The sequence below is a fragment of the Osmerus eperlanus genome, chromosome 7, assembly GCF_963692335.1.
Source record: "Osmerus eperlanus chromosome 7, fOsmEpe2.1, whole genome shotgun sequence".
Taxonomy (NCBI): domain Eukaryota; kingdom Metazoa; phylum Chordata; class Actinopteri; order Osmeriformes; family Osmeridae; genus Osmerus; species Osmerus eperlanus.
Window position 1 is genome coordinate 10,624,021 of NC_085024.1, and position 26,626 is coordinate 10,650,646.

The window sequence follows — 26,626 nt, forward strand, 5'->3', positions numbered from 1 at the left end:
GAGGGGGGGGGAGCATAGAGGTATAAAAGGGGCAGGAGAAGAGACTGGCTTCGCTAGCTTTATCATCACACAGCTGTCTCTCACAGGACTATAAATACGAAGCAGGAACGATTGTCAGCGCTCTGACCACCTGCAGCTGTACCTTCTCCAGGGGCCTTACTTGGTGTTTAAACAAGCCCCCCCTGTTCTGGTGACACTCTTGCCTTTACCGGTTGTAAATGAGGAGATACATACATTAGAAGTGTTGTTCCTTCCCTCCGCGTCTTGTTGTGGTGTGCGTGTAGTATTTGTTATTTTCGTAGTTACACGTTCTTTCTGATTGCTGAATCCTGGTGTGTGTGTGTGTGTGTGTGTGTGCGCGTGTGCTTGCATGTGTGTGTGCGTGTGGGTTTGTCAGTTTGCCAGTCTCAGCATAGCTAGTCATTCTGTCTGGATTAGGGGCTATCAGGGTCAGCATTGTTAGAAAGAGAGGGGAGGGGGGTCAGAGAGAGAGATAGAAAGAGAGTGAGAGAGAGATGTTGTTATTCCCTCAGACGGACAGACAGAATAAACCGAACGGGCAGAAAGCAGCTTCACTGACTTCTTTATTCTCGAGGGCACAGCCCCTCTGGTGAGCTCACAGGAAGTGGAGACAATCATTCCCATCGGCTGAGACTCATACAAGCTCCAGCCCAGTACACGCTGCAACATAGTGCTCCTACCCTCGCTGTCGGCATCTGGGTAGGAAAGCTGCCTGTGGGACTTGGGAACGTACAGCGCAGGCAGATGTTTTACTCCATGGGAATTTATCATGCAGACGTGTTTTTATATATTTCTTTTTTCTTTTTCTAAGTTTGTCACTGTCGACATCTGGATTCCGTGTTGAGAGGATTAGTATATCTCATGGCGGAAAGTTGTGGTAAGATGCTTGACTATCCTGCTTACCTCAGGTAGTTAAAATAAATTAGTTTTTTACTGGTCTTTTTTACAGTTCCAGGATGGTACTTTGGAAACAACTCATTTTACTCAGTGGGGAAAAAGTGACACACAGTGTAGTTCCTCAAAAATACAGTTGGTTTCCTCATACACTCACTGCCTTTTATGTTGTGACGTGTACAGAGGATTCAGAAACACTGCTTGGTTTACACACTCATTACAGAATATGACCATACAACAAAGGAAACTCTGTGACTGTATTTAAAATAGGTGTCATGTTTGTTTTAGTTGTATTATGAGTTGAAGAAGTTTATAAGTATATATGTTGAAAAAGTTGTGTGTGTGTGTGTGCAAGACTGCCATTCAATATATTCTTAGATGATAACATCTTTACATCTCCCTCCCTCCCTCCCTCCCTCCCTCCCTCCCTCCCTCCTCTAGATGTGTGTAACAGTGCTGATCTTCCAGAGGTTGAGATCATCAGTCTCCTGGAGGAGCAGCTGCCCCACTACCAGCTGAGAGCAGACTCCATCTACGGCTATGACCACGACGACTGGCTGCACACGCCCCTCCTCTCCCCTGACACCAACCTGGACCTCAGCGTGGAGCAGATCGAGGAGACCCTGAAGTACTTCCGTAAGTGACCAGTACACCTGTTTGGTTGTGTTTGTTTGTTCGCCTATTTGTTTGTTTGTTTTGGATCCCCCCCCCCCATTGGCTGTTGTTTAAGCGGTAGATACCTTTCTTTGGAATCATGTTAAGATCTCTTTCTCTCTTCCCACTGGTGGAACCACAGGTCTGACAATGCCAACGTCAGGTTGCTGTTGAGATTTTACACCTATCCGATCGTGTTAGGTCAGGGATTGGGTGACTTCAAGGGAGGAGATGAAGAAAGGTTGCATTCTTGGAGAATTATAGAAGGGCCAAAAGTCTTCTGATTTGGCTCTTCAGTCTGCACTGAGCTGACGGCTCCTTCACTCCCTCTGGTGGCCTGTATCTGCAACCTGTATCTGGAACAACGTTTCATGAATTAGATTATGTACTTCGTCTGCTTTTCGGTAAAAAACAACAAAAAATGATCAGTAACAGGAGGATTTGCCCTCCTGGAATGCCCAAAATTATTAACTAAATGTGAGTATTGAGTGCCATGTAGGCTAATTAAATAGCATTATATTTGAGGTCAATCGGAATTCAAAGCTAAATGGATTATTCTAATATATGTTATAGACTCCTACTATATTACTGTTCAAGGTCACAAATACAGCAGGTCAGTCGTGCAGTCTCTGAGAAAGTAACAATGAGAGAACCAGGAAGACAAATAGAGAAAGAGAGCGTGGGAGAGAGAGAATGGGAGAGAGACTGGGAGATGGTGGTAAAGAGTGAGAGGGAAAGAGTGGGAGAGAAAGAGAGGGAGAGAGAGAGCTCTGTCTGATGGCCCTGAGCCCAAACAGGGTGTTACAGAGACAGCTGGGTCTGGTTGCCACAGCAAACATACCCACTGGGCCCTAGCGCCAGGCGACACTCTGCCAGTCTGCTGGTTGGTATAGAGACAACTGTTTCAACGTCTGTCTCACAATGTGTTTGTGTGTGTGTGCGAGTGTGTGCGAGTGTGTGTGTGTGTCTGTCAGACCAGCAGCTCGCTGGAAAGCCTGTTCTAATCACACACTAAGCTGCCCTTGTCTTTGACCTTAAATCTGTATTTGACTTGCCTTGATTACGTTACAGTCTGTCTGTGAAAAAAGAAACCGGATGTAAATATAAAATTATGATAAAAAATTAATTATAACCTTCCTGTTGGCTATTATATTTCCATTTGATGATCTAATAATGCTATTTTAGATCTACACTTCAATGAAGCAAATTTCTGCTCCTGAATTGGATGGAAATAGTCTCTTCAACAGACCCAGTAGAGTTGGCATTGGCATTGATCTCTTTTAAGTCTGTTATGTTGTTGTCATATTTGGGCTGAAATAATGTCAATCTGTTTTCCTATTTGGATATACAGACTCTATTTATATGGAATGCATACCTTACTCAAGGCTTTTAAATGTAGTTGTATCAGATATTTGAGACTTATTGTGAGGTGTTGTCTTAATATCATGAATGTATTGGGCTTTAGTCACGGATCTTTTGGTAATGTTGCCCTTCTGTGTTTAGCATGATGTCATCAGAACTGGCCTGAACATGGCCAAGAGGTCACTTGATTGGTCAATTGATTCAGTGTTGCCATTTCTGACACCACCTCTCTGAATGATGCAACCTCCAATCACAAGGTCTGATAGGATGACATTTTGGAACCCATGATCGAATAGGATTCATGCGTTGAGTCTTAAGCACTAATCCCTGAGAGCTTGTTGATTAAGGCCAACAATGGCAGGTTGAGTTGAAACATCTCTAGTTAAACCATTTAAACCCACTGCTTTTTCATACTCTACTCCTGTAGAAAGACATCCTATAGAAGCTGACTCACTGAACTTTCACCAAACCCATAAATGACATCAGTCAATCCACCATGGAAATCAATAGCAGGGTATCTGAGGTGACAGAGCTCTCTGCTAGACATGAGGTGTGCTTTAGAGAGTCTGATAGTGACGGGGTATTTGGATGAGTCAGCTGTCTTTGGTCTGCGAGCGGATGTGACTGTGAAGCAAAGGTATGTCCTGTCTTATCCAGCAGTAATACATCCACGCAGGGAGATCTCCCCTAATAGGCTGGTTCGATTTATTAGGATATCAAAAGGGTGGAGCCTTCCAGCCTCGCCTGGAAGGACTGTGTATTGAAGGAGTCGAGGTTGTTACGGCTAGCTGCGTCAAAGCTGTGAGTCACCTTGATGTTCATTTCTGTACATGGTGACTAATTAGCTTTTGGTGTTAACCTATTTATACATTATATGTAGGTGTCTTAAATACATACAGGGTCTCATGCTGCATTGAACACATTGCCCTGTTGGGGTGGGTTCATGTTGGATTTGTATTGAGAGACCTTGCTTATTTCTGAGCTCTACCTGCTACAAAGTCTTTTTAATGAGCATGATACCAGTGTTTAGATAGTGTCTGTAAATATAAACCCACTGCCCTTCCTGTAGCAACAGCGTTAGCACTAGCATTAGCATCATCCACCAGCAGCACCAGCCTGTGTTCACATGCCGACAGAGTCAGAGCCAGGAGGCAGTCTCCATGGCAACCGCACAGAAGGACGTTCTGGGAAGGGAGGGCTGAGCTGACGACAGAACCCCACCACTCACATGGCGCAGCTCTGATTGGCTGTCTGCTGCGGATTGCTCCTCCCCCTGGGTGATCCAACCTGCAAGTCACCAGCAACCAGCTTGCTGCAAAACCCGTGACTGGGCTGCGCTCTCTCTCTCTCTCTCTCTCTCTCTCTCTCTCTCTCTCTCTCTCTCTCTCTCTCTCTCTCTCTCTCTCTCTCTCTCTCTCTCTCTCTCTCTCTCTCTCTCTCTCTCTCTCTCTCTCTCTCTCTCTCTCTCTCTCTCTCTCTCTCTCTCTCTCTCTCTCTCTCTCTCTCTCTATCTATCTATCCCTTCACACCGGGTACCAGGGGTAGGATGCTGTGTCCTGTGTTGCGTAGCGTCAGACAGCCAGCGAACTCTGGGATGGTTACGAACGGACGTGAAGCTGGGCTCATGACCTCGACCTCGGGACAGGAGGGGAAGCGCCTCTGGGCTGAAGGAGACTGAGGATGCAGCGACGCAAGCAGAGATTTGTGGAGGCTGACTACTATGAGCTGGACTGGTACTATGAGGAGTGCACTGACGGTGAGACGGTGGGGCTGAGCTCCGTTTGGGAGCCAGAAGCCGCTGCAGTAGCAGGTTCACGGTCATATTCCTGAGTAGGAAAGAGAGAGCTGCCTCTTCATTTATGTGAGAAGTAGTCAGGTATGTCTGCATGATGATGTGTGTGTGGGGAGGAGATGGTTATGAGGCTGTGAGTGACTGTGTAGAAGGCTGTGTATCTCCCATCTTCTGTTCACTGTGTTGCATCAGTCCCATGCTGGGGGGCTATGCACGGCGGTGATGGCTGGGTGTCATAACAGGTGTCACATACAAAGTTAGTCTCAGCTGAGGAAGGGCTGAGAGGAGCCAGCGTCACACTTCAGGGCAATAGATGGTGTTACTATGGCTACATACCTAGCATGTGTGTTGTTAAGTTGCTCTGGTGTTGATTGTCACTAAAGATTAATTATGGTACAACAAGAACATTGACGGTGCTGAAGGCTCATGCTAACAGTACAAGGACTAGGGTTAGGGTTAACCCTAACCCAGGCAAGGACTGACGGGAACTAGTTTGTGTGTGCATGTTTTCAACTGTCTAATTCTCTGGTTTCTTCAGAGAAAACAGCTACCTATTGTTTGAAAGCGGATGTTCTCTTAAATGTGTCTATTATTGTCAAAAGGAAGAAAGAAAAAGAAAACCCCCTCTGTCATGGTCCCAGCATTCACACTAGCCTGGGTGTCTGTGACACAGGCATTGAGCAGTCATGTGACACTGTTCGGTTATATCACAATCTGGCCCTTTAACATGATTTACCAGCTCAGTCTGACAGTCTGCATCCTTCTGCGGCTCCTATAGAGCTGTTGAGTTCATCTATGACTCAACATCGAACGCGTTTCACCTACGCTCAGCCAGGGGTGATGTAGAATGTGTTCAATCCCTTTGATCGCATTCATAGGTTATATATCTGAAAAAGGGTTGGCCTATTTCATCATGTGATCCGTTGTTGTGTAAGATTCGAGGAAGGTTTCCATCACCTGGTCCATCTCTCCTCATAGATTATGTAGCGAACAGGCCAATAAAAGTATCTTTCCATTTTCATTCACTTATGTAACACATCATTACTGTGGATGTGCGTACTGGTGCAGTGTAGGAGCCGTGCGTGTGTGGATCAGTTCAATAGTAAGAGAGAAAAGGCTCGCCTTCTGTTCATTCTAAAATTAGACTGGAAGGAGGTTGCGTTATATCGAGGTCATTGATATTTGTCAGGTTGTCGAGGGAGATGGGACACTTTGTAGACCAGAGTCTGGGAGAGACAGAGAGACAAGAAGAAACAGGAAGAGTCATGGAGAGACAGGAAGAGCCATGGAGAGACAAGAAGAGTCATGGAGAGACAGGAAGAGTCATGGAGAGACTGGGAGAGATGAGGAGAAACAAGGAGAGACGAGGAGGATTGAGGAGAGACAGGGAGAGATGAGGAGAGACAGGGAGAGATGAGGAGAAACAAGGAGAGACAGTGAGATGAGGAAAGAGAGGGAGAGATGAGGAGAGACAGGGAGGGATGGAGAGAGACAGGAAGCCATTGGGAGAGACAGGGAGATATGGGGACAGGAGCACCTGGGTGACTGGAGTAGATATGTAGAGGACAACTAAAGCCAAAGGACCTTTATCCAAGAACTTCCAACGAAGGCAGCTGGCTTCGGGGAATGGCTGGGCATCAGTCCCAGTCCTCTGCTGGTCAGCCGGGCTGAGTGGCCATCAGAATACTGATCACCTTCCCAGAACAGACACCATTCATGAAGCTGGCACTGGACTCCCCCTCTCCCCCTAGAACAGAAGGCAACCTCCGAAAACCTCCACCCATCCCTCCGTTCTTCATAAATCACCAATGTCTGTCTGTGTGTGTGTGTGTGTGTGTGTGCGCGCGTGTGTGTGTGTATGAGGTGTGAGTGTGTAGGAGCAGACTTTTCTTTCAGCACTTGGGAACTTCAGAAGTCCTCACAAAGGAGTGGAATGCAAAAGTGTGTGTGTGTCCTGTGTGTGTGGAGGAGGGTAGGGGGTGTTTGGAGCTAAAGCCATTGTGCCTAGCTTGGGGGATGCTGTATTGTGTTTAGTTTAGTTTCCATAGGAATGTGACCTCATTCAGGATGCCCATACAAGCACTTGTATGTCCAGGGTTTACTGGAATGTATAGTACAGTGAATCCAATTACAGCAATCGTATGCCCTGGGATGATTAGAGGGAGCAGTTCTGAATTCTAACTTTAAAAAGCCATGTGAAATATCTGAGGTAACATCGATTTGTGAGTTACAGTTGTTTCATTGTTCTTGTTTATCAGAATTGTTGTCACAGTTTTGTAGATGTCATTATATGGTTTTATCTGAGTTTAATTCGAGTAGGCTCTGCATGGTCAAACTTAGTCACCTGTAGGGTTCACTGTACTTACGCCCCACCCTGTAAACGGCACAGGTGGATTGTATTGTTTTGTGCTCCACCTTGTAATGTTTGTGAGAGTGGCTGCTGGAAGGTACCATTTCAGCCTGAGCAGGGGGGTAGGGGAAAGGGCAGCAGATGTATTATAAAACGATTGAGGCTTGAGGATTAAAGATTATAACATTATATGAAAACATTACTTGCTCTATCACAGCTCAGGACTGCTATCGTATGATGTGAGGATGAAGTTATAAAATATTCTGAAATAATCAGGGAATTGCCCTGCACTCTGTGCTAGGATAGGCTGTGCCCTGACCAACCGCAGGCCAGAGAGATACAGAGGGAGTGGCCGGATCAGCTGTCTGTTGGGGATTGTGTCACAAGTAGATGCAGTCTGGATATTTCCCTCTCTCACATACACACACAGTCCCAGATACTCCCACACATACCTAGCTATGGCTTTGGACTTGCGAGAGCAGGCTCTTACAGGGCGCTGCTAGCCCAGGCTAGGGATGGAACAACCCTTTGATAACTCCGAGGAGAGCCTGGAGTATGTCTGCTCACCTGGATCCTGTCACAGTGCGGAGGAGGGGGAGGAGGAGGAGGAGGATGAAGAGCAACTTATTTTGCGTGAAGGTAACTTTTTGGTAGTTCAGTGCTTGGATGCTTCACTGCTCCATGTTTAAAGTAGCTACCGTGACTGGTTCCAGTTTCATTGTTGTTCATGGACCTCTATGTAGCTCAATTAGTTTTACACGGAATACAGTTGTGCCATAGTACAAATTTAGTCTGAGTTTCCAATAAATGTTTCATCAAGGCTTTGGCAGTCTGCCAGGGAAGTATGCACGTTGCAATGGCTGATGTCTACGAGAACTGGAATGTTTCAGAACAGATTAAGAAGCGATATAACAGAATAGTTCCTTTTCAACCTTTGCTTGTGTTCTGTAAGACGCATTGTCCTGCGCGGCCACGGCAGGTGAACTGGTATATGAAGGTAGAGTGTGTGCGTTTATGTTGGTGTGTTGAGAGTAAACATGCAGTGCTAGAAGGCAGGACTCCTGTGTGCTAGTAGAAGCAGACAGGCAGGTATTCGATCCCACTGGAGACAGACAACACTCAAGGCTCATTGCCATCCTCACCTTCCTACTTCAATCGCCTTCTCTGTTCTCCATTAAAAATATATTTTATTGAAAGGTCTTGTTTATGGTGTCTGACGTAAGGCGTTCAAAGTATTATTTATTTCTACGCTTGTGGTTGTTTTTTGCATTTGAACTCAACCAACCATTTAAGTTGACGGTAATTATGTATATCTAATGGACTCTCTTTGTCTTCCATGCGAGAGAGCCCTCAGAATGTGTGCTGGTCTTTCCAGTGGGTTGTAATCTTTTGCTTATCTTTAATGACTACCTTTATGCGAAAACAGGACAGGGCATCAAGTTGCCTCTGTGGTGCAGTCTCAACCCTGCCGCTCTGTAGTCTGAAATGGATCAGCGGTGGGAAAGTTAAGATCCGTACAACCCAACACTCCTCTCTACTTTACCTGGGGTTAGGTGTCACCACACGGAATCCAAAGCAACATGTGTGTGTATGTGTGTGTGGTAGCTAGGTACTCCCCTGGGAGCAGGGAACAGCGAACTACCCACTGACACCCTGGTTGACTGGCTCCGATGTCTACTGTGCCGTACCACTGTATCAGCTCACACATATACGTGGAAATGTGATGTGTGTCATCTCTTGTGTGTAGTCCACCTCTATCTGCTGGCGACTCACCCCTGGAGAGCAGGTCTACACCCTTGTTGTGATATGGTTACCTGGAGGGGTTATGAATAGCTGTGTAAGAAGACTTTCCTCCCACTGCTATCTACTGTCGGTGGAGTCATGTTGACAACGGTTATGGCTTCATATCAAAGTACATGCCAGAGCTGTTTGCCAATGTGTAGATCGAATGTGTACCATGCAAACTCTCTTCTTGTGTTCGGTGCTCATGTAAATAGCAGCTTTGCATCACCAGTCTCCTCCATTTACATGGTTTCCAATGGGGCTGGAGCAGGGACCAGGACCTCAGAAGAGAGGAACAACAAGGAAACAAATACCCCCTCATTGCAGAGAGAAGGGAGAGCTGGCCGTCACCAGACGTCCGGCTCTTTATTCTCTTTATTCCTTTATTCAAGGACTGTATGTCAAGATTGGATTTGAGTTGCTTTATGGGTTACCTGGTCTGGTGTGTCATTTGGTGTATGTGTGTGTGTGTGTGTGTGTTGAGTGGCAACCCAATCCCATTATCAACGCCTCATTTAAGAGATAAGAAATAAGAAAGATAAAGAGGTGGAGAGAGAGTTCACTCTTTGCTCTTTTGGTATTACTGGTTATGAAATAAACAAAACAGCTCCATGTGGTTTCTCCTATTAAGGAATGCAAGAAGTGTAGGAAATATTTATCAAGTTAGTCAAGGCAATTGCCACACTCCTCCATATTGAACAGAAAAACAGTAGTGGATAAGGTTCAGTATACAACTGTCAGCTCTTTTACTGGATGTGTCCTCATGTCACTATGGTCCAAGTCACATCAACCATCATAGAAGATCTAGACTGCTCTCAGCTTTACTGATTGAGGGGTCTTTGTGGAGTTCAGCATCACTGTGGAATAGCTGGCCATGATTTGAGGAGAAGTGTTAACATACTGATGGCGGTCATTCATGATGGCAGTCAAGCTATGTTCGCCTATTTAGGTGACATCTCTGTCGCTCGCACTCTCTCTCTCTCTCTCTTGCATCTTTGCATAAGTGACATCAGGAAACAAATTATTGACGTAAAAGCCCTATTCATAACAGTCTAATTGTGTACCACTGATTAACCTCAGGTTGTGGACTGTACATCATGCACTGTACACATTCCTTATACATTTTTTCCCCTCCCTCCCTCCCTCCCTCCCTCCCTCACCTGCAGTTCTATGTGCAGAAAGAGTGGGCCAGATGACGAAGACATACAATGACATAGACGCCGTCACTCGTTTGCTGGAAGAGGTAAGAGACTACGCCACAGCGCCAACAGTACTCTCAAAGGTGCAAGGTCCGAGGTGAGGTGAATACCAGAGGATCCGTGTTGTTTGTCGTGCTGTGTATCTGTCTCGCTATGAAACGCCGGCGCTTGTCGTCATGTCTTTGAGCGCTGTCATTCGCGGAGATCTTTGCACAGGACCGGTTGATATTCAAATCGCGCTTTGAAGATTACTGATGAAATTCTTTGCCACTTTGCATGGGAAAAATATATGACTCAAAGTTGAGGGCAGCTTAGGGAGCATTAAAGAACATAATAAACAGATAATAAATAGCTCCACCCCTCAGAAACCTTCGCTTTTAGTATGGTTTCTAGAAGGTGGATTTGCATGGTGCCCAAACTGTGACTTCTGCCCATGTCACTTAATGCTGGTTGTTAGGATAGGCTTGTCTCAATTTTCCATTTTCCAACCATGGCTTTATTGAGGGATCAACCTGGGTTTTTACCATCCCTTAAACCAGCCAATAACCTCCCCTTTGGATTTGCCTCTAACCAATCACGTGCCTCTTGGACCTCTTCCAACCAATAGTCTTTGTCTGTGTCCTATGGCAGAAAGAGCGTGATCTGGAGCTAGCGGCCCGCATCGGCCAATCACTTCTCAAGAAAAACAAAACGCTCACTGAGAGAAATGAGTTACTGGAGGAGCAAGTGGAGCACATTCGGGAGGAGGTGGGTGTGCATCAATGTGTTTGGGTGTGAATGTCAGTATGTCTTTATCTGACTTAAAGAAACCAAATATGAACCTCTCTGTCTGTCTCTATGTATTTCTCTATCTATGTCTGTCTCTCACTCGGTCTCTCTCTCTCTCTGTCTCTCTCTCTATTTCTCTGTCTCTCTATTTATGTCTCTCTATTTCTCTTTCTCTCTCTGTCTCTCAATGTCTGTCTCTCTCTTTCTTTCTCTCTCTTTCTTTCTCTCTGTCTGTTTGCAGGTGTCTCAACTTCGCCATGACTTGTCTATGAAGGATGAGCTGCTTCAGTTCTACACCAGCGCAGCAGAGGAGAGCGAGGGAGAATCATCCACCTCTACTCCGTGAGTCCGGCTCTCTTACTGCGTGCTCATGGGATATGTAGTTAATTTGTTTCAGAATCAGCCACCTTCACCCCTGTTAGTCCTGCTTGCCTACAATGTTCTCTTGGGATCTGTAGTTCTCGGGAGCAGAAATGGACATCTCCACACAAGGCCTCACGAGTTCTCTTCTCTCACTGTGCTCATGGGAGGTGTAGTTCAATGGGTCTGTGGGAAGACTTGGTCACGCCTCTAGACACAGGAGGTTCTGTTACACCGGTGGAGAAACATTGATCCTCTCCGTCATCCATCCAAGTCACATGAATAATAGATATGCATGCTGTACACCCCAGCTGTGCCTTTACGGACCACACACACATACACACACACACATGCACTCCCACACTGATGTGCTGTGTGTCTCGTGTGTCTGACATGCTTCCTGTGTCTACTTGACAGCATTCGCCACCATGATGCCACCTTGTCTGTGCCAAACTTCTTCCCCTTGGACTCGCTGCAGAAGAAACTCAAAGACCTTGAGGAGGAGAACATCGTGCTACGTACTGAGGTACAGACAAACAGGCAGGCAGACAGGTAGAAAGACAGACAGGTAGAAAGACAGACAGGCAGGCAGGCAGACAGGTAGAAAGACAGAAAGACAGACAGGCAGGCAGGCAGAGGAGAACAGTGTGTTGTGGACAGAGGTACGGTCCAGAGTCCTACAGTACGGTCCTACAGTACAGTGTCAGTATCAGGCGATACATTTAATTCTGTCCATTTTGTATTGCAAAGTTTAATTGTCTCGAACCCTGCATCATCACGGCCTGTGTTTTCTGTCCCTCCACCATCAGGCAAACCACCTGGAGACAGAGACCATCTCGTACGAGGAGAAAGAGCAACAGCTGGTCAACGACTGTGTCAAAGAGCTGAGTGAGTTAGTTACACACACACATACACACACACACATACTGTACACACACACACCGACCATGGTTGTCGAGGTAATTTTTGTACTAGTCCCAGTACACAATGTATGTGTGTGTATTAACAAAAACACACAAAAAATAAAAAGGCTATCCACAGGGGTTTACGTAGAGGGATAAATGTTGTACGTAAAGAAAAGCAATATCCTCTTTGAGAGAAACCCTGACTTTTGCCCACGCCGGTCTGTTTGCTCGCCCACCAGAGGACGCCAACCTGCAGATCTCGTCGATCGCGGAGGAGCTGGCCAAGAAGACGGACGACGCATCTCGCCAGCAGGAGGAGATCACGCACCTGCTCTCCCAGATCGTAGACCTGCAGAAGAAGGCCAAATCGGTGAGTACTGGACCCAGATTGTCCATTTGAGAGGTGGATGGTGGGTTGGGGGTGGGTAACAGTAATCGGCAACACTTTTATCATCCCCCAAGTTAGATTTTTGTGTCCCAGTTTTGTGGTCCCAGTGGGAATTAAACCCAGAACCTTGGTTCCTAGAATGCCTTTGAAGTCAGTGAGGTGAAGTATTCTGGTGTGTGAATCTCCCTTTTGACTGTCTGTGTGTGTGTGTATGTGTGCATGCAGTATGCAGTGGAGAATGAAGAACTCACACAGCACCTAGGAGCTGCCAAGGATGCCCAACGTCAGCTCACTGCAGAGGTAGGCACACACACACACACACTGCCTTCCCCATTAATCACCCACAGGACAATAAGCGTTATTTAATGAGAACCCCTCTCACAATCAGCACCTCAGGGATGACTTCACGTTGCACTACAGGAGGCCAACCGCATCATTCACTTCACCACTGATGCTAATGGTGTGAAATAAGTCTGTAGCCTCACCTAAACACTTCTGTCTAACTGTACCCACAAACACAGTACAAGACTTGGGACTATTTGGCTGCATCTCATGTCATTAGAACTAAATTAAGCCAAACTAAACTCTGCAAATAAATATCTGTGTGTGCTTTGGGGAACTTCCCTCTCGGTCACTTCGTGGGTCAGCTGCGAGAGCTGGAGGACAAGTATGCCGAGTGCATGGAGATGCTCCACGAGGCCCAGGAGGAGCTGAAGAACCTGCGGAACAAGACGCTGCCCCTCAGCACGCCGCGACGCTTCCACTCCCTCGGGCTGTTCCCCATGGTGAGAGGGGCTGGGGGGGGGGGGGGGGGGGTGTAAGAGGGGAGTGAGACCCTTCCTCAAAATGCACCAGGCCACTTCCAGTGTCTAGGGCTGTACCACATGTGGTGGGAAAGAAGAGTGGAGGGGGGGAGGGGGGAGGGGAGCTGTTTAGGGTGAAAGGGAGAGTATCAGGTCCATTGTAGGTATGTGTCATTCAATATCATTGTTCTGACATGGTTTTAGAGGAAGGAGGAGGAAGATGGTTGGATGTAACTCTACCCCCCTCCCCCCCCCCCCTCTATTCTAGCCACGTCCAACCATGACCTCCCTGGTGTTAGCACCGGGGTGGATCTGTAACACGAATACAGCACAGCAGTGACGAGGGCCTTCTCCATGTCTAGGTGCATCATGCTCTCTAGATCTGATGCCAATAGTTTAATCAAGTGTGACACATCGACGTACAGAATTGAGATGGGGTGCAAGAAGGTATCCGTTCAGTAGATGAGACACAGAAAGAAAGGAAGAATCCAAAGGTCCAAGGTGTTTGGAGGACGAGCATGGCGTTTCTAGGGCAACTCAAGCCTCCAGTTTGTTTGTGTTTGGTTTGTGAAGGATCAATAAAGTTGTGTTAGAGTCCCATGGCTTTCTGAACAAACAGACTTTAAGAGCTGGGTTCAATTCATTCACAGAGTGCACTCTCCTTGTCTCCGCCTGAATCGAATCAAATCAAATGTATTTGTATAGCCCTTTTTACACGCAAGCATGTCACAGAGGGCTTCACATACGCCCATAGAACTGCCCCTCAACCAACCTAAACCCTCAAGGAAGACAAGGAAAAACTCCCATAAAAACTCTCAACAGGAGAAAAAATTGAAGAAACCTTGGGAGGAGCAATTCAGAGAGGGATCCCCTCCTCCAGAGACGGTTGGTGAGAGAGAGTAGCAGAACACAGGCTAAACATAGTCATACAGTGTCGATGGGTTTTGAAACACCAAAATCCATTGTTCAACTTTATAGATGTAGGACAGGACCGGGAGACTCGCGACCAGGTCCAGCGTTGGCCGACCGACGACCAGGCAGGTGCTGACAACTCAAACCCCCCACACCACAAGGGATGTGTGTGGGGGGGGGGACAGAGAGAGGAGAGCAGGGATTAGAGAATGCCAGGAGCAGCTAACAGTTACAGTCATAATAGAATGAGATCCCCACCGGTCAAGTGTGGACTGGTGCAGCAATTTAACAGAGCAAAAAAAGGGGTATTTGATGCAGCCCCACACACCAAGACAGCGACAGCCCCCCTCGGTTGGAACATGAAATCTGTTCCAGGGGAAGAGAACTCTAAAATAAGTTATACTTATAGAATAAGGATGGAAACAACCCGTCCCCCGTTGCCTCCAACTAGTAACATACTTACCTTTAACAGTCGTAGAATTGACTAAACAATAACGTTTTTAACCTCATTTTAAATGTCGAAACACTCCTTAATTGAGACAGGTAATTTGTTCCAGAGAAGAGGTGCTCTATATGAGAACGCCCTACCTCCAGCTGTTTTTTTCTTAATTTTGGGAACCACCAGATAGCCGGCATCTTGAGATCTAAGTGTCCTTGCGGGGCAATAGGGTGCAAGGAGACCGGAGAGGTACAGTGGTGCCAATCCATGCAGAGATTTGTAGGTTAGTAGTAGAACTTTGAAGTCAGCTCTGGCTTGGATAGGGAGCCAGTGTAGAGAGACAAGAGTAGATGTTATGTGATCAAACTTTCTTGTTCTGGTCAATAGTCTAGCAACAGCATTTTGCACCCGCTGTAAAATTTTTAGGTGGGTAATTGGGAGGCCAGAGAACAACACATTGCAATAGTCCAATCGGGACGTAACAAATGCATGTATTAGTTTTTCAGCATCATCCTTTGAGAGACATTTTCGTATTTTGGCAATATTACGTAGATGGAAAAATGCAGTTCTGGTAATTTGCTTAATATGGTACTCAAACGAAAGGTCTGGGTCCATTGTGACTCCTACATTTTTTACCAGCTGGCTTTGAGAGACTTTGACGCCGTCTAGGTCTAAGGTCAGATTGGAAAAATTATTTCTATATTTTTTAGGACCGAAAATTTGAACCTCGGTTTTATCCGAATTTAGAAGAAGGAAATTTGCAGTCATCCAAGCTCTCAACCTAGAAACACATTTTTCCATAGCATGTGGAAATTCTCCAGACTTTATAGACATATATAGCTGAGTATCATCTGCATAACAGTGAAAATTTACCCCAGAGTTTCTAATTATGTTTCCTAAAGGCAGCATATAGAGTGAAAATAACAGAGGGCCTAGAACTGAACCCTGTGGTACTCCGTATTTTACAGTGGAGCTCCTGGATGAGCAGCCATCATAGTGGACATATTGTGATCTATCAGATGGATACGATCTAAACCACTGAAGTGACGTACCAGAAATCCCAACATAGTTCTCCATACGTTCCAAGAGAATCTCAAGATCCTAAGCCTGACTCTCTGCTTTGCCATCGCAGACTGTCTCACGCACACCATCGCTCCCCACACATTTACCTGTCTGTCTGCCTACCTGTCTTTCTCCCAGGACTCTCTGGCAGCTGAGATCGAGGGGACTATGAGGAAGGAGCTACAGATGGATGACCCGGAAGTAGAGGAGCAAAAGTAGGTTCAGTAGCCTTCCACTTCCTGTTTGTGACTCTTGTTTGTTGCAACAATGTGCAGATGACCTTGTCATGTTTGAGTATACACTGCTGGTTTTTCCAGTGTCACTGAGCATTATTTATTTATAATTTGTGTGTGTGTGTGCATAAACATTTGCATTTGTCTGTGTCTAGGCTCCAACCCAAGCGTGTGTTCGAGACGGTGAAAAACATCAACCAGATACGCCAGCGTTCCCAGGGCCCGTCCCCCATGAACATCCCGGGATCCAATCAGACGTCGGGCCTGCCGTCGGGTCGCTCCAGCAGCGTGGGCACGCCGCGCTCCAGCGTGTACGGAGGAGAGGGCGGAGGTGGCGTCATCATCGACAACCGCACCAACAGCATCATACTGGAGTCACCCGACAACGGGTAGGATGGGTGGATGATTTCTTGCTGGCTGGCTGGCTGGTTGGCTGGCTGGCTGATCTCCATCTCTTCCATGTCACATCCTTTCATTTCTGACAGTTTTAGACTCTTTTTTTTCTTTTCTGGTTTGCATCCGTCATGCCACGCTCTGGGCAGTCGTTCCAGTGTCTCCGTCTCTGATGCCTCACAAAGCCTGCCAGTCGGCAAACACAACCTAGCTTAGCAACATATAACATGCCTGCGGTCTTTGTATTGTGTGAACAGAGCCGGGGTTGCTAAGCACAGAGAAACACTGCTATCAGTAGCCACCCTCGAGGTAGTTTACTGTTACTATTGAGTTCCCACTAGCAACCTGGAAATGTTTGACAAGGGAAACATTAAACCCACTTATTGAAGTCATTGTGCTATTCAAGAGATAATGTTGCCCTGATGAGGAATGTGACAGGGGTTCTCTGAATAATGGAAGCCAAGTTATGTTGTGTTCATTAATGATGTTGGAGACCAGCTGTGCTCATGTTGTGTTTTATTTTATTTTATTGTGTCTCTTTCCTGTGTGTGTGTGTGTGTGTGTGTCTGTCTGTCTGTCTGTGTCCCAGGTCCGAGGACTCCAACAAGAAGCCAGGCACCCCTGGGACCCCTGGCAGCCATGACCTGGAAGCGGCCCTGCGGCGCCTGTCGCTGCGCAGGGACAACTACATAAGCGAGCGTCGCTTCTTCGAGGAGGAGCGAGAGAGGAAGCTGGCGGAGCTGGCGGGCAAGGGCGAGCTGTTCAGCGGCTCCATGACCCCCACGGAGAGCATCATGTCGCTGGGCTCGCACCCCTCCCTGGGCAGCGGCTGGTCGGGCTACTCCTTCGGCGCCCGCTCCTACCTGCCCGAGAAGCTCCAGATCGTCAAGCCCCTGGAAGGTGACCTGCTCGTCCTGAGCCCCGCCCCCGACCACTCACGCCCCCCCAGGCCCCTCCCCTTGCTGGTGGTGGACTCCCTGTGGGGGCTGCTGAATCAGGAGGAGGGCAGCCTCTCTTGCCAGCACTCGTTCTACTTTAGACACACACAACCGCGCTGCTGGTTCGAGATCTAGTCTGGAGCTCCCTAGGAACACCACAGCACACACACACACACACACACCAGCATACCGCTCAGAGAGTACACAACTGTCTGGAGGGTTTTCATCTTGACCCTCGTGGAATATTCATTTCCCTATGCCTAAATGCTAAAAATATTTATTTTCATACATAATTTTTATTTATTTATGCTGTTCGGTTTTCAACTAGAGTATGTTGGAGTCATGACAGATATAGTACAAGCACTTGTGTTTTGTACTTCAAGCTTACTGGATGACTCAGTAAACCAAGTCTATCTTTAGCCCTCTATTGCCCCTTGGTGGTCATAGTTATTCTGCTCACCATTAACAGTTTAGCTGTGGGTCAACAGCATATGGACACAGTTTCCCAAACTTGGATTAAGCCTAGTCCTAGACTAAAAAGGTTTTCAATCGAGATCTTCATTGAATGTTTCTCTTACTTTAGGACTAGGCTTAATCCAGGTCTGGGGAAATGGGACAATGTTAAGGTAAAGCCGAATTAGCAGTATGTTTTATTTCAAGTCTAATGGTTGGTTCAGTGTGGTATTTACAAAACCATTGTTTCCTTGATTTAGTTTCTTCCTTTGGCTATCATGTTGCTTGTCAAGACATCCACATTTTGCATGTTTTTCCCCAGTCTGGTTTTGTTTCTGCTCGAACAGTATTTAAGGTCTTTTAACCCTGTCTCTTGAGTTCCTACTTCATTTTCGTTTTTCCTATTTCTGTTCCCTCCTCCTTTATGCTTTTTGTCAGTTTTATATTCAATAGCTCTTCAATAAAATATACTAATTTTCATACCTTCTTCTTTTCTCCTTTGTATTGTGCCTGTTCTTAACCTCCTCTATCAGGCCAAGTTAGTCTGTGATCTGCTAATAAGTAACCATTTGACTTGAAACAAAACAAATCTTTATTTCAACTAAGCAGAAAATATAAAGTTACTACACACAGGGCTTGACAGCAGAATTGAATATGTATCCTGCACAGTAACTCTTTCATATCAAGCCTAAATTAAACATTTCACTCAAACCCATGTCGCATATCTGGATGTTGATGTCATATTCATTAATGCCTGGTGCCATACAAAGGCTGCCCTGTGTGTGTGTGTGTGTGTGTGTGTGTGTGTGTGTGTGTGTGTGCGTACGTCTGTGTGTGTGTGTTTGTGTGTATGTGTGCAAAAGTAGGCCACACCATCAGGGGGCATACTGGTGGGAATGTTTTTGATATCTTTGACCTGCTGAATTTATTGCTGTGTAGACATGAGTATGTGAGCGCCCGTATAAACAGCCTATATATTTGGCCATGGCACAGCTTCAAGCTGCTCAACAAGTGGAGGTGGAGAGTTAACGGCCATCTCTCTATACATTGCTGTCTCCCGTCCATTCATGATGCACAACCATGTTTGGATATCACAGAGAGCAAGTTAAATTTAGGCCATGGCCATGAGTATTGTATAATAATTGAGTTTGTATAGTATGCACAGCTTTCAGGATGACGTTTTAGTGACGCATATAGCCGTTCTAAAATGTGTCTCTTTTCTTCCCTCTCCTCCTCCTCCGTCTAACTCTTCCTCGTTTTTTGTTCTTCCCTGGCTGTCCCTCTCCCACCCCTCCCTTACGTCCCTCCTTCCTTCCCTTCCTTCCTTCCTTCCTTCCTTCCTTCTTCCTCTCTTCCTTCCTCCCTTTATTCCTTTCCCCCTCCTCTTCTCCTCCCCTCTTCATCCCTTCCTCCTCCCCCCCCCCCCTCCAGGCTCTGTCACCCTCCACCAGTGGCAGCAGCTAGCTCAGCCCCACCTGGGAGGCCTCCTGGACCCCCGGCCGGGCGTGGTGACCAAGGGGTTCCGGCAGCTGGAGGCAGACCAGGAGGGGGTGTACCAGTTCACCGACCTGGAGGAGGACGAAGGCTCAGCCGACCTCCCCCGCCAGCAACCGGGCGACCTATCTACCTCATCAGGGGGCGTGTTCAGCTGCCTGGGCCACGCCCGCTCCCTCAGCTCCTCCTCCTCCTCGTCCTTCTGCGTCATCAACAACAACAGCAGCAGCAGCGGGGACGACACTGCCCCCCAGGCTGAAGCCGATGTCATCGGAAGATTCGGGGATAGAGCGAGCCCAGGCAGCCCCCCTCCCTCACCCTCCATCTCACCCCCCCTTCCTGGGGCCAGCGAGCATGGGGACCCCCAGTCGGACCCCCAGGACCAGGCCGGCGCCGCAGACGGGGTGTCTGGTGAGGGAGTGCCTTAAATGGGTCACACAGCCTCGTTACGCCCCCACCACCCCCACCACCACCACCTCCTCTCTCAGGATGCTGGGTATTCATTGGCCACCCCCATCCACCCCCATCACCGGCCACGCCCATCCAAGCACGCGTGCACACACCCGCACATCCACCCATCCAGACCTGCGCAGGCCACCATGCCCCCTGAGTATATATGTATATATATATTATCTACCTTGTTTACCTTGGTTTCACCTCCAATCCATCTTTCTGTCATCAATTTATCCTTTCTTCATACTCCAATGCTGGGAAATGAAAATAGCCATCAAATGTTTATCACATGATATATTTGCTCTCTTAAGGCCTTTTTGTTATTTCCTGCACATCTTCCACATCATATCCTGCTTTACTATCAATGATTCATTTCAACAATTCAGAATCGTTGTGTCATCGCCCTCCTCTTTCCACTCTGTCCATTGGTTATCTGTCTCCAAAAAGGGTGTCAGATTACATTCTTCCTCTTGCACTGCATCCTGAGAAAAACCATGGCAGTATCCTGAATCTCTCGTCATGAATCTAAACTCAAATCCCCAAATCATTCAACTTCATAGTAATTGTAGAATAGCTTTAGGTGTCTGTGTTTTTTGTTTGTCGGCTTAGAGCTTGCGTAACTAGTGCTATAGGTCAGGTGTTGGCTTACACAGACACACACACACATGTGGACACAGCCACATACACTTTCTCACACAGACAGACACACAGAGTAGCTGTTGGTGGCGTAGGTCCAGTGTGAGGGTCAGTGAGGTTTTGGTGTCTGTCTCTCAGATGACAGGGTTCTATTTAAAACACAGTATCTCAGCTGTCCTGCTCACATGACAGACCAGGCTAAGATAAGGCTACGACAGCTCAATGTCAAAGTCAAGGACAGGGCTACCAAGGCTAACATTAATGTCAGTCAATGAGAAGGCTTCATACCAGAGAGATACAGAATCTTGTTAAATCATTGTCCATACTCCTTTTTCTGTGTGTACTGTACTATATATCCTGTCTGACAGCCAACTGGATTATTTGTGTGTGTGAGTTTGTGTGTGCGCGTGCACGCATGTGTCTGTGTCCCTGGACGTGTATTGAGTTGTAGTGTGGTAGTACCTCTTGGCCCTGTACTAACCTCAACCCTCTCCCCCCCCGGTCTCCTCCAGTGCACTTCCCTGGTAAATGCATGTCCCACACCAGCTCCACCTACACCTACACCACCTGCCGGATCCTCCACCCGTCTGACGAGCTCACCAGAGTCACCCCGAGGTAAGAACACCGCCACACACACACACACACACAGAAACATGGGTTGTATGTTGCTGAAAGCCTCCATCCAGGTTGTATAGCTCCAACTATACAGTAGGCTGTGGTGTGTCCGGCTGACTGAGAGCACCATGTTAGTCCCTCTGAATGACACTGTAAAGCCCTCTTTCTCAATCCTGGTCCTCAGGACTCCATGCCCCGCTTCCGACAGACGGGATTCAATTGAATGGGTCTTTATCAGGCTTCTTCTGAGCTTGATAAGAAACCCATTCAGTTGAATCAGGTGTGTTGTAACAGGGAAACAACTAAAACATGCAGGGCAGGGGGTCCCGAGGACCAGGGTTGAGAAAGGTTGCTGTAAAGGAACGAGGTGCATAGGTGTTTGTTTGTCCCTTGTGATATGTACCACATTTCTGCTGGTCTATCCTCTTCTGGGATTTTGAGATTTTGAAAGAGGTTAATAACAATCTGGGCTTGAGGTCATCTTAAGGGGTGGTTTCCAAGACCACGCCTACCTTTACCCACTGTCTGATCCGATTGGCCCTCCGCAGGTCATGTGATGAGGAAGAGGAGGCGGGGCTGTATCATGTGGTTCTGAGGGCTGATGTAGAGCAGGCTCACTGAGCTTGCTCCGCTCAGGGGTGAGCTAGCGGCATCTCTACGGAGGTCGCGACCTCAAAAGGTCGTGGGTCACCGGTGTTTGTCGGGGCCAATAATAGCCAGCTATCTGGGTCTAACTGGATCTGTGTTTGGTTCTAACACCTGTCAATCACATTTGGGCCCGCCTGCTAGACTGAACTAACAGTAATCACCGATTGAGGCCACAAGTTAGGGGCTAATAATGTGTTTGCTTGCATGCTCAATAATACTGATAAGACGTTGGTTTGAAGCTGGTTTGTATACACTTGAAGCTCGCTGTACTGTTTCATAACTGTTATCCTGACACTGGTTGATTTAAATTCTGAAGCAATTTGAGGAAAGTGTTCGATTTACTAATGGAAAGGTTTGTCGACTTGAATGGGATTCCTGGAGACTAACAGCATGTGTTTGTGTTCTGACCTCTGACTCTTCATCCTTCCCTCTTTTTTCTCCCCCGTTCTGCACACCCTCCCTCCCTCTCTCTGCCTCTATTGATCTATTTGTTCATCCCACCGTTCCTCCCTCTATGCCTTTCCCCCGTCTTCCATTTTCTCTCTTCCCCTCTTCATCCTTCCTTCCTCTCTACTTCTTTGTCTCTCTATCCTTCCTTCCTCCCTCTCTCCTTCTCCCCTCTCTACCCTTCTTCCCTTTCTCCTCTCCCTCTCTCTTTCTCTTCCTCTGCCTCTCTATCCTTTCTCCCTCCCTCTCTATCCTTCCTCCCTCTCTTCCTCTCTCTCCTTCCTCCCTCTCTCTCTCTCCATCCAGTCTGCTGTCGGGTCATGGGTCTTCCTGCGTAGTGAGCAGCAGCAGCATCCGCTCCACCCCCGCCTCCACCCCCTGCACCCCCCGACGACTCAGCCTGGCCCAGTCCTTCACCAACCAGAGAGACTCCACCACGACCACCAGCACCTCCCTGGGCCTGGTGCATCAGCTGCAGGAGCGTGGGATCTCCGCAGCCATGTACGACCCCCTGAGCTGGGACCGAGCCACTGGCGGCGCCCCCACCCCCACCGGGGTGCCCCCCGCCCCCCACCCGCCACTGCCCCACCGCCCGGACACCCTCCCCTCCACCCCGCCCAACTCCCCCACCCACTCCAAACCGGGCTCACCGCTGTCGCCCTTCCAGTTCAGCCCGCCGGAGCCCCTGTACGACAACTTCCTGGCGTCCAAGCCGGCCAGCTCCATCCTAAGGGAGGTGCGGGGGGCAGAGGTGCGGGACAAGGAGGATGCGGCGGAGGGCAGCGTGCAGAACCTGCGTCTGGTGGACAAGCTGAAGCGTTTCAGGACCGTGTCCCCCGGGGGCCCAGGGGGGGTGCTGGGGGGGCTGCACCGGACCGGACCGCCCTTCAGACCAGGGGGGGTCACCAGCCCCATAGGAGGCCTGCCCGTCCTGAACGCTGGCATGCGAAGGATCCGTAGCTATCCTGCCATGGTGGGGGCCAGCATGGCTATGAAGGGGCCAGGGCCCCCCAGCCCTGAAATACTGATTGCCTCTGCCCACCAACTCCACAAACAAACCAGTCTCAACGATGACTGATACCTTTTTCCCCACCCAGAACACTCTAATCGACAATGTACACTAACTAATGGATGACTTATTTAACCCAGACAGCCAGGCTAGTCTAATCAATGGCAAATCCAAAACTTGGGAACCGATTTAGAACTAGTCTCAGTGATGAGTGAATGTTGCCTTTTCTCCCCTCTCTGATTCAAGTTGTACATAACTGTTACTATCCCTGTGACAAATCTACTTTGTGCCTGAGGGAAGATGGCCCTTTCTAACTGTGGGTTTTGTATCGGTGCTTGACCTTTTTCCTCTGTGTGTGTCTCCATTTCTTTGTGAATGGTACCATAATGTATTCTTTTCTGCCCTGTTCATAGTAGACTGAAGGAATTGTATGTAGCACGTGGTATACGTTGTCCAGTGAGAGGACTGTGAGGAACCTAGCCCAGGTAAATGCCTATAAAAGCACTTTTGATTCCCAAGCCTAAACTTGTGGATACGAATCTACTCCTCTAACATGGAAATGGTGCAGCTCCTCAGGCCTTCTCCTATTGGCCCCACAGCACTGTGTCCTCTCCCCTTAACCAATGAGGGGCAAGAATAAACATTTGGTCCAGTTAGAACCAAAAAGTGATATTATATTAGCAGTTGGGGTGTGACACGTGCTGAAGTCACTTCCTCTTTGACCTGTCACTCAACCCAAGCTCTTTCCAAATAAGGAGAGGGGAGGGGTCGCACTGAAGCTGGGAGGGTCGCATGAATGTTTGCAGTGTAAGTTTCTAATATGGTTTGAACTTGAAGACAGAAAAACTTCTAGTTTTATTTAATTGTAACCGACCAACCTAGCTGACATGCATATTAGTGTGCAGTGCGAGTATGCAAACGTGTGATAAAAGTTTGTTCAGGTTTGCCCGCTAAATACTAGTGTGACAAAAAAGACTTGAATTACGGATAATCAAAGGTAAACATGTGAGAGAACATTTAAAAGTTTCGTTCAAAGGTCAACTGTTTTGTTGACCAAAGCCTGTCTGACATGAGGTGCACTCTAAGAAGACAGTGTCAAACATTTCTAATTTGCATGCCGTAGGATTACAGTATGAGTTTCATATTAAAATTTCTCTTGAACTATCGACTGAACTGTTAGCTTTAAAAACTGTACTGTACTTTCGTGAGGTGGAGAGATTAAGGCAGAAGTGTCCTAGTGCCTAATGACATCTTCCCCCGGTCTCAACCTCGTCTGACTGACTGACTTGTCTACCATGTTCCCCAACTCTGACTGTGTCCAATTGGATGTTTCAAACAAAAACAAAGTTAGCCAGCCAAATAAATATATGAGAAATGAATTCTTGATGGCATAGTTATCCAGAATGACAAGCTGTTGGTGGCTGGGTCTTGAAGTCTATTTTCTTGGAGAGTTGTTTGGCTGGCTAAGTGGGTGATCCAATGATTTGGCACCACCCCTCACCACCTTAAATGTGGTGTTAGCAGTTAAACAAGTATATTTTGTTGATGGGGGGGGGGGGGTCCTTCAATGGGGTTTTTAACTTTTAACTTTCAGTTTAACAAGCAGAGAGATATTCTATTTTAGGATTCTATTTTGCAAGAAGCACATAAACTCAAGTGTGTCTGTTTGAATGAGAGACTAGCTTATTTATCTATTACTTTGAGTCTTGATGCAAGTAGAGAGAGGAGTATTCACTGACATTGTGTGTGAACTTATTGTGTGTAACTTGAATATCTTTTGAATGTATTGTTCGATTACAGGTATATCTCCATATTATGTGTATATTGTAAATGGTAAGTCTGCAACGCATTTAAAGTCATGTTAACTTTTATAAAAGGGTGGAAAGTAAAAGGAACAAAAATGTTCAATCAATGAATCAGTCAGGACACTGGGGAGAAGAGCTGTGCTTTGTGTTCGTTGAGCTTCAAGAGTTCCTCTTTGCAGAAAAGCGATTAAAAACATAAATCAATAAAGTTATTGTCATAGCTTTTCTGTTTTGGGATTTTTGTGCTTGTTGGTTATTGTTTTATTAGTCCTGGCTCGTGTTGAAGTAGCTTCTCTTGACCACAGGGGGGCAGTCTGCCCAAGAATATACTGTATGATCATCATCTTGGATTTGGAAGATCAGATAGTAAGCTATTATAAACATCAGATGCATGAGGAAAAGTATTGAAATGCACATACTTCCCAAAGTAATATTAGGGAATTGTGTATGTACAGTGGCTAAGCCGGCACACCAGACTGACCATGCTGATTTGAACCTGGCAACCGATGATGAGAGCCTCATCCCGGCTTCAGTGTCATCAAAGCCTTCACAGAGCTGGAGGATGAAGCATTGTTATGGTAGAGCAGTTAGCTGTAGTGTTGAGGGTCCATCACGATCTCTAACTGAAAGAAGTGGAGTGGGTTAGGGACCGTCCTCTTGTGTTGTTGTGTCCTTGTTGTTGTCTATGAGTGCCCACTTACAGCACGTCCCTACTTGCGGAGAAACAGAAACCTCTTCACATACAGATACATGCTACGCCTCACCTGGAGAGAACGAGCGCTTCACTTAATGACATAAAGAACGTGTTCAATTTGTCTCATGTTTATGCAATCAGACTGTTAGTTGAAACCAAGGCAAGCCTACATCTGAGGAGTTCCTGCTAATGCTGTGGTCATGGGAAGCTAACAGTGATGGACGGTCAACACTTTCCTCATTGTGACTCCATGTTTGTAGTTTTTGCCAAGACTCAATGTAGTCAGTCTAATTAACTAACTAGTGTTATTTTTTTGCTGAAATTTAGCTGCTAGGATTTATCTCATCAAATGGAGAAACAGGACTGGAGTTCTCAACCAGCCTGTGAGGTTAGCTCTAGTATGGGCATTGGTGGGAGGTTGACAAAGGAAAACACTAGGACTTTGGAGACACGTGAATCTGCTGTTTCATCTTTTATTTGAAGTATACTTGTTGTAAACCAACTGAGCAAATGTTTATCTGTGAGATTGTTGTCAAATGCATGAATGTTGCACATGTAGGACAGCCTGCCAATATGCAAATAGAGAAGGACTTTGCTTCCGCCAGCTGTGCCAACTTACACCACACCCTCCCTTCCTCCTATTCAGTAAATCCTGTGTCAGTACGAGAGACCCTGAAAGAGCGAGAGAGATACAGTAATCTCAGAGGAAGGAGAACTGGAGGGAAAATCAAAGGATTCAGAACATTCCTGGCATGTCTTTGAAGGTTTTCTCCTCAACGTCTGTCAGTCTTCTCGGGACTTGGCCAGGCTGACTCATTAGCTCCTCTCATCTCCTTTCCATTTCTCTCCTTTCCTCAACTTTCTTCTCCTGTCCTGGCCTCTCCTCTCTTTATCCTGGAGGTTTAATAAAACAGCAGTCACCGAGGTGAGGCGAGAAGGGAAGGAAAGGCAAGGAAAAGCCACCACAGATGGTCACTCCCTTGGCGACGAGGACTCGACACTCACGGCAAGGTCATGGCAGCGTCGCCAGTCACTCAATCGCTCCTTTCCCTCGCCTCTCTCCCCTCGCTTCTCAGTCGAAGCTCCAGTTGCTTTCTCAGCCTCCTTCATCCACCCC

The 26,626-nt window shown here is 47.2% G+C and overlaps 1 protein-coding gene and 1 long non-coding RNA gene across 7 annotated transcripts in view; both read left to right on the forward strand.

Annotated features, from left to right (window-relative positions):
• The window catches only part of trak1a (trafficking protein, kinesin binding 1a), a 31,493-nt gene extending 6,456 nt beyond the window's left edge, over positions 1–25,037 (forward strand). For 2 of the 6 annotated variants that reach the window (XM_062464803.1, XM_062464800.1), the window contains exons 2-16: positions 1,357–1,551; positions 10,022–10,098; positions 10,685–10,801; positions 11,064–11,164; positions 11,600–11,708; positions 11,992–12,070; positions 12,327–12,457; positions 12,701–12,775; positions 13,123–13,260; positions 15,830–15,906; positions 16,080–16,313; positions 16,907–17,217; positions 19,140–19,613; positions 20,804–20,906; positions 22,308–25,037. In XM_062464803.1, the coding sequence (XP_062320787.1) occupies positions 10,048–10,098; positions 10,685–10,801; positions 11,064–11,164; positions 11,600–11,708; positions 11,992–12,070; positions 12,327–12,457; positions 12,701–12,775; positions 13,123–13,260; positions 15,830–15,906; positions 16,080–16,313; positions 16,907–17,217; positions 19,140–19,613; positions 20,804–20,906; positions 22,308–23,079 (2,772 nt within the window). In that variant the 5' untranslated portion in view covers positions 1,357–1,551; positions 10,022–10,047 and the 3' untranslated portion in view covers positions 23,080–25,037. Of the gene's footprint in view, positions 1–806; positions 899–1,356; positions 1,552–4,468; positions 4,688–7,473; positions 7,713–10,021; positions 10,099–10,684; positions 10,802–11,063; positions 11,165–11,599; positions 11,709–11,991; positions 12,071–12,326; positions 12,458–12,700; positions 12,776–13,122; positions 13,261–15,829; positions 15,907–16,079; positions 16,314–16,906; positions 17,218–19,139; positions 19,614–20,803; positions 20,907–21,454; positions 21,545–22,307 lie in introns of those variants that run through there. The other 4 variants (XM_062464804.1, XM_062464799.1, XM_062464802.1 and 1 more) reach the window with 4 other exon arrangements.
• Positions 1–26,626, forward strand: part of LOC134023037 (uncharacterized) — a 258,879-nt gene that overhangs the window by 47,940 nt on the left and 184,313 nt on the right. The gene's annotated exons all lie outside the window — the stretch shown is intronic.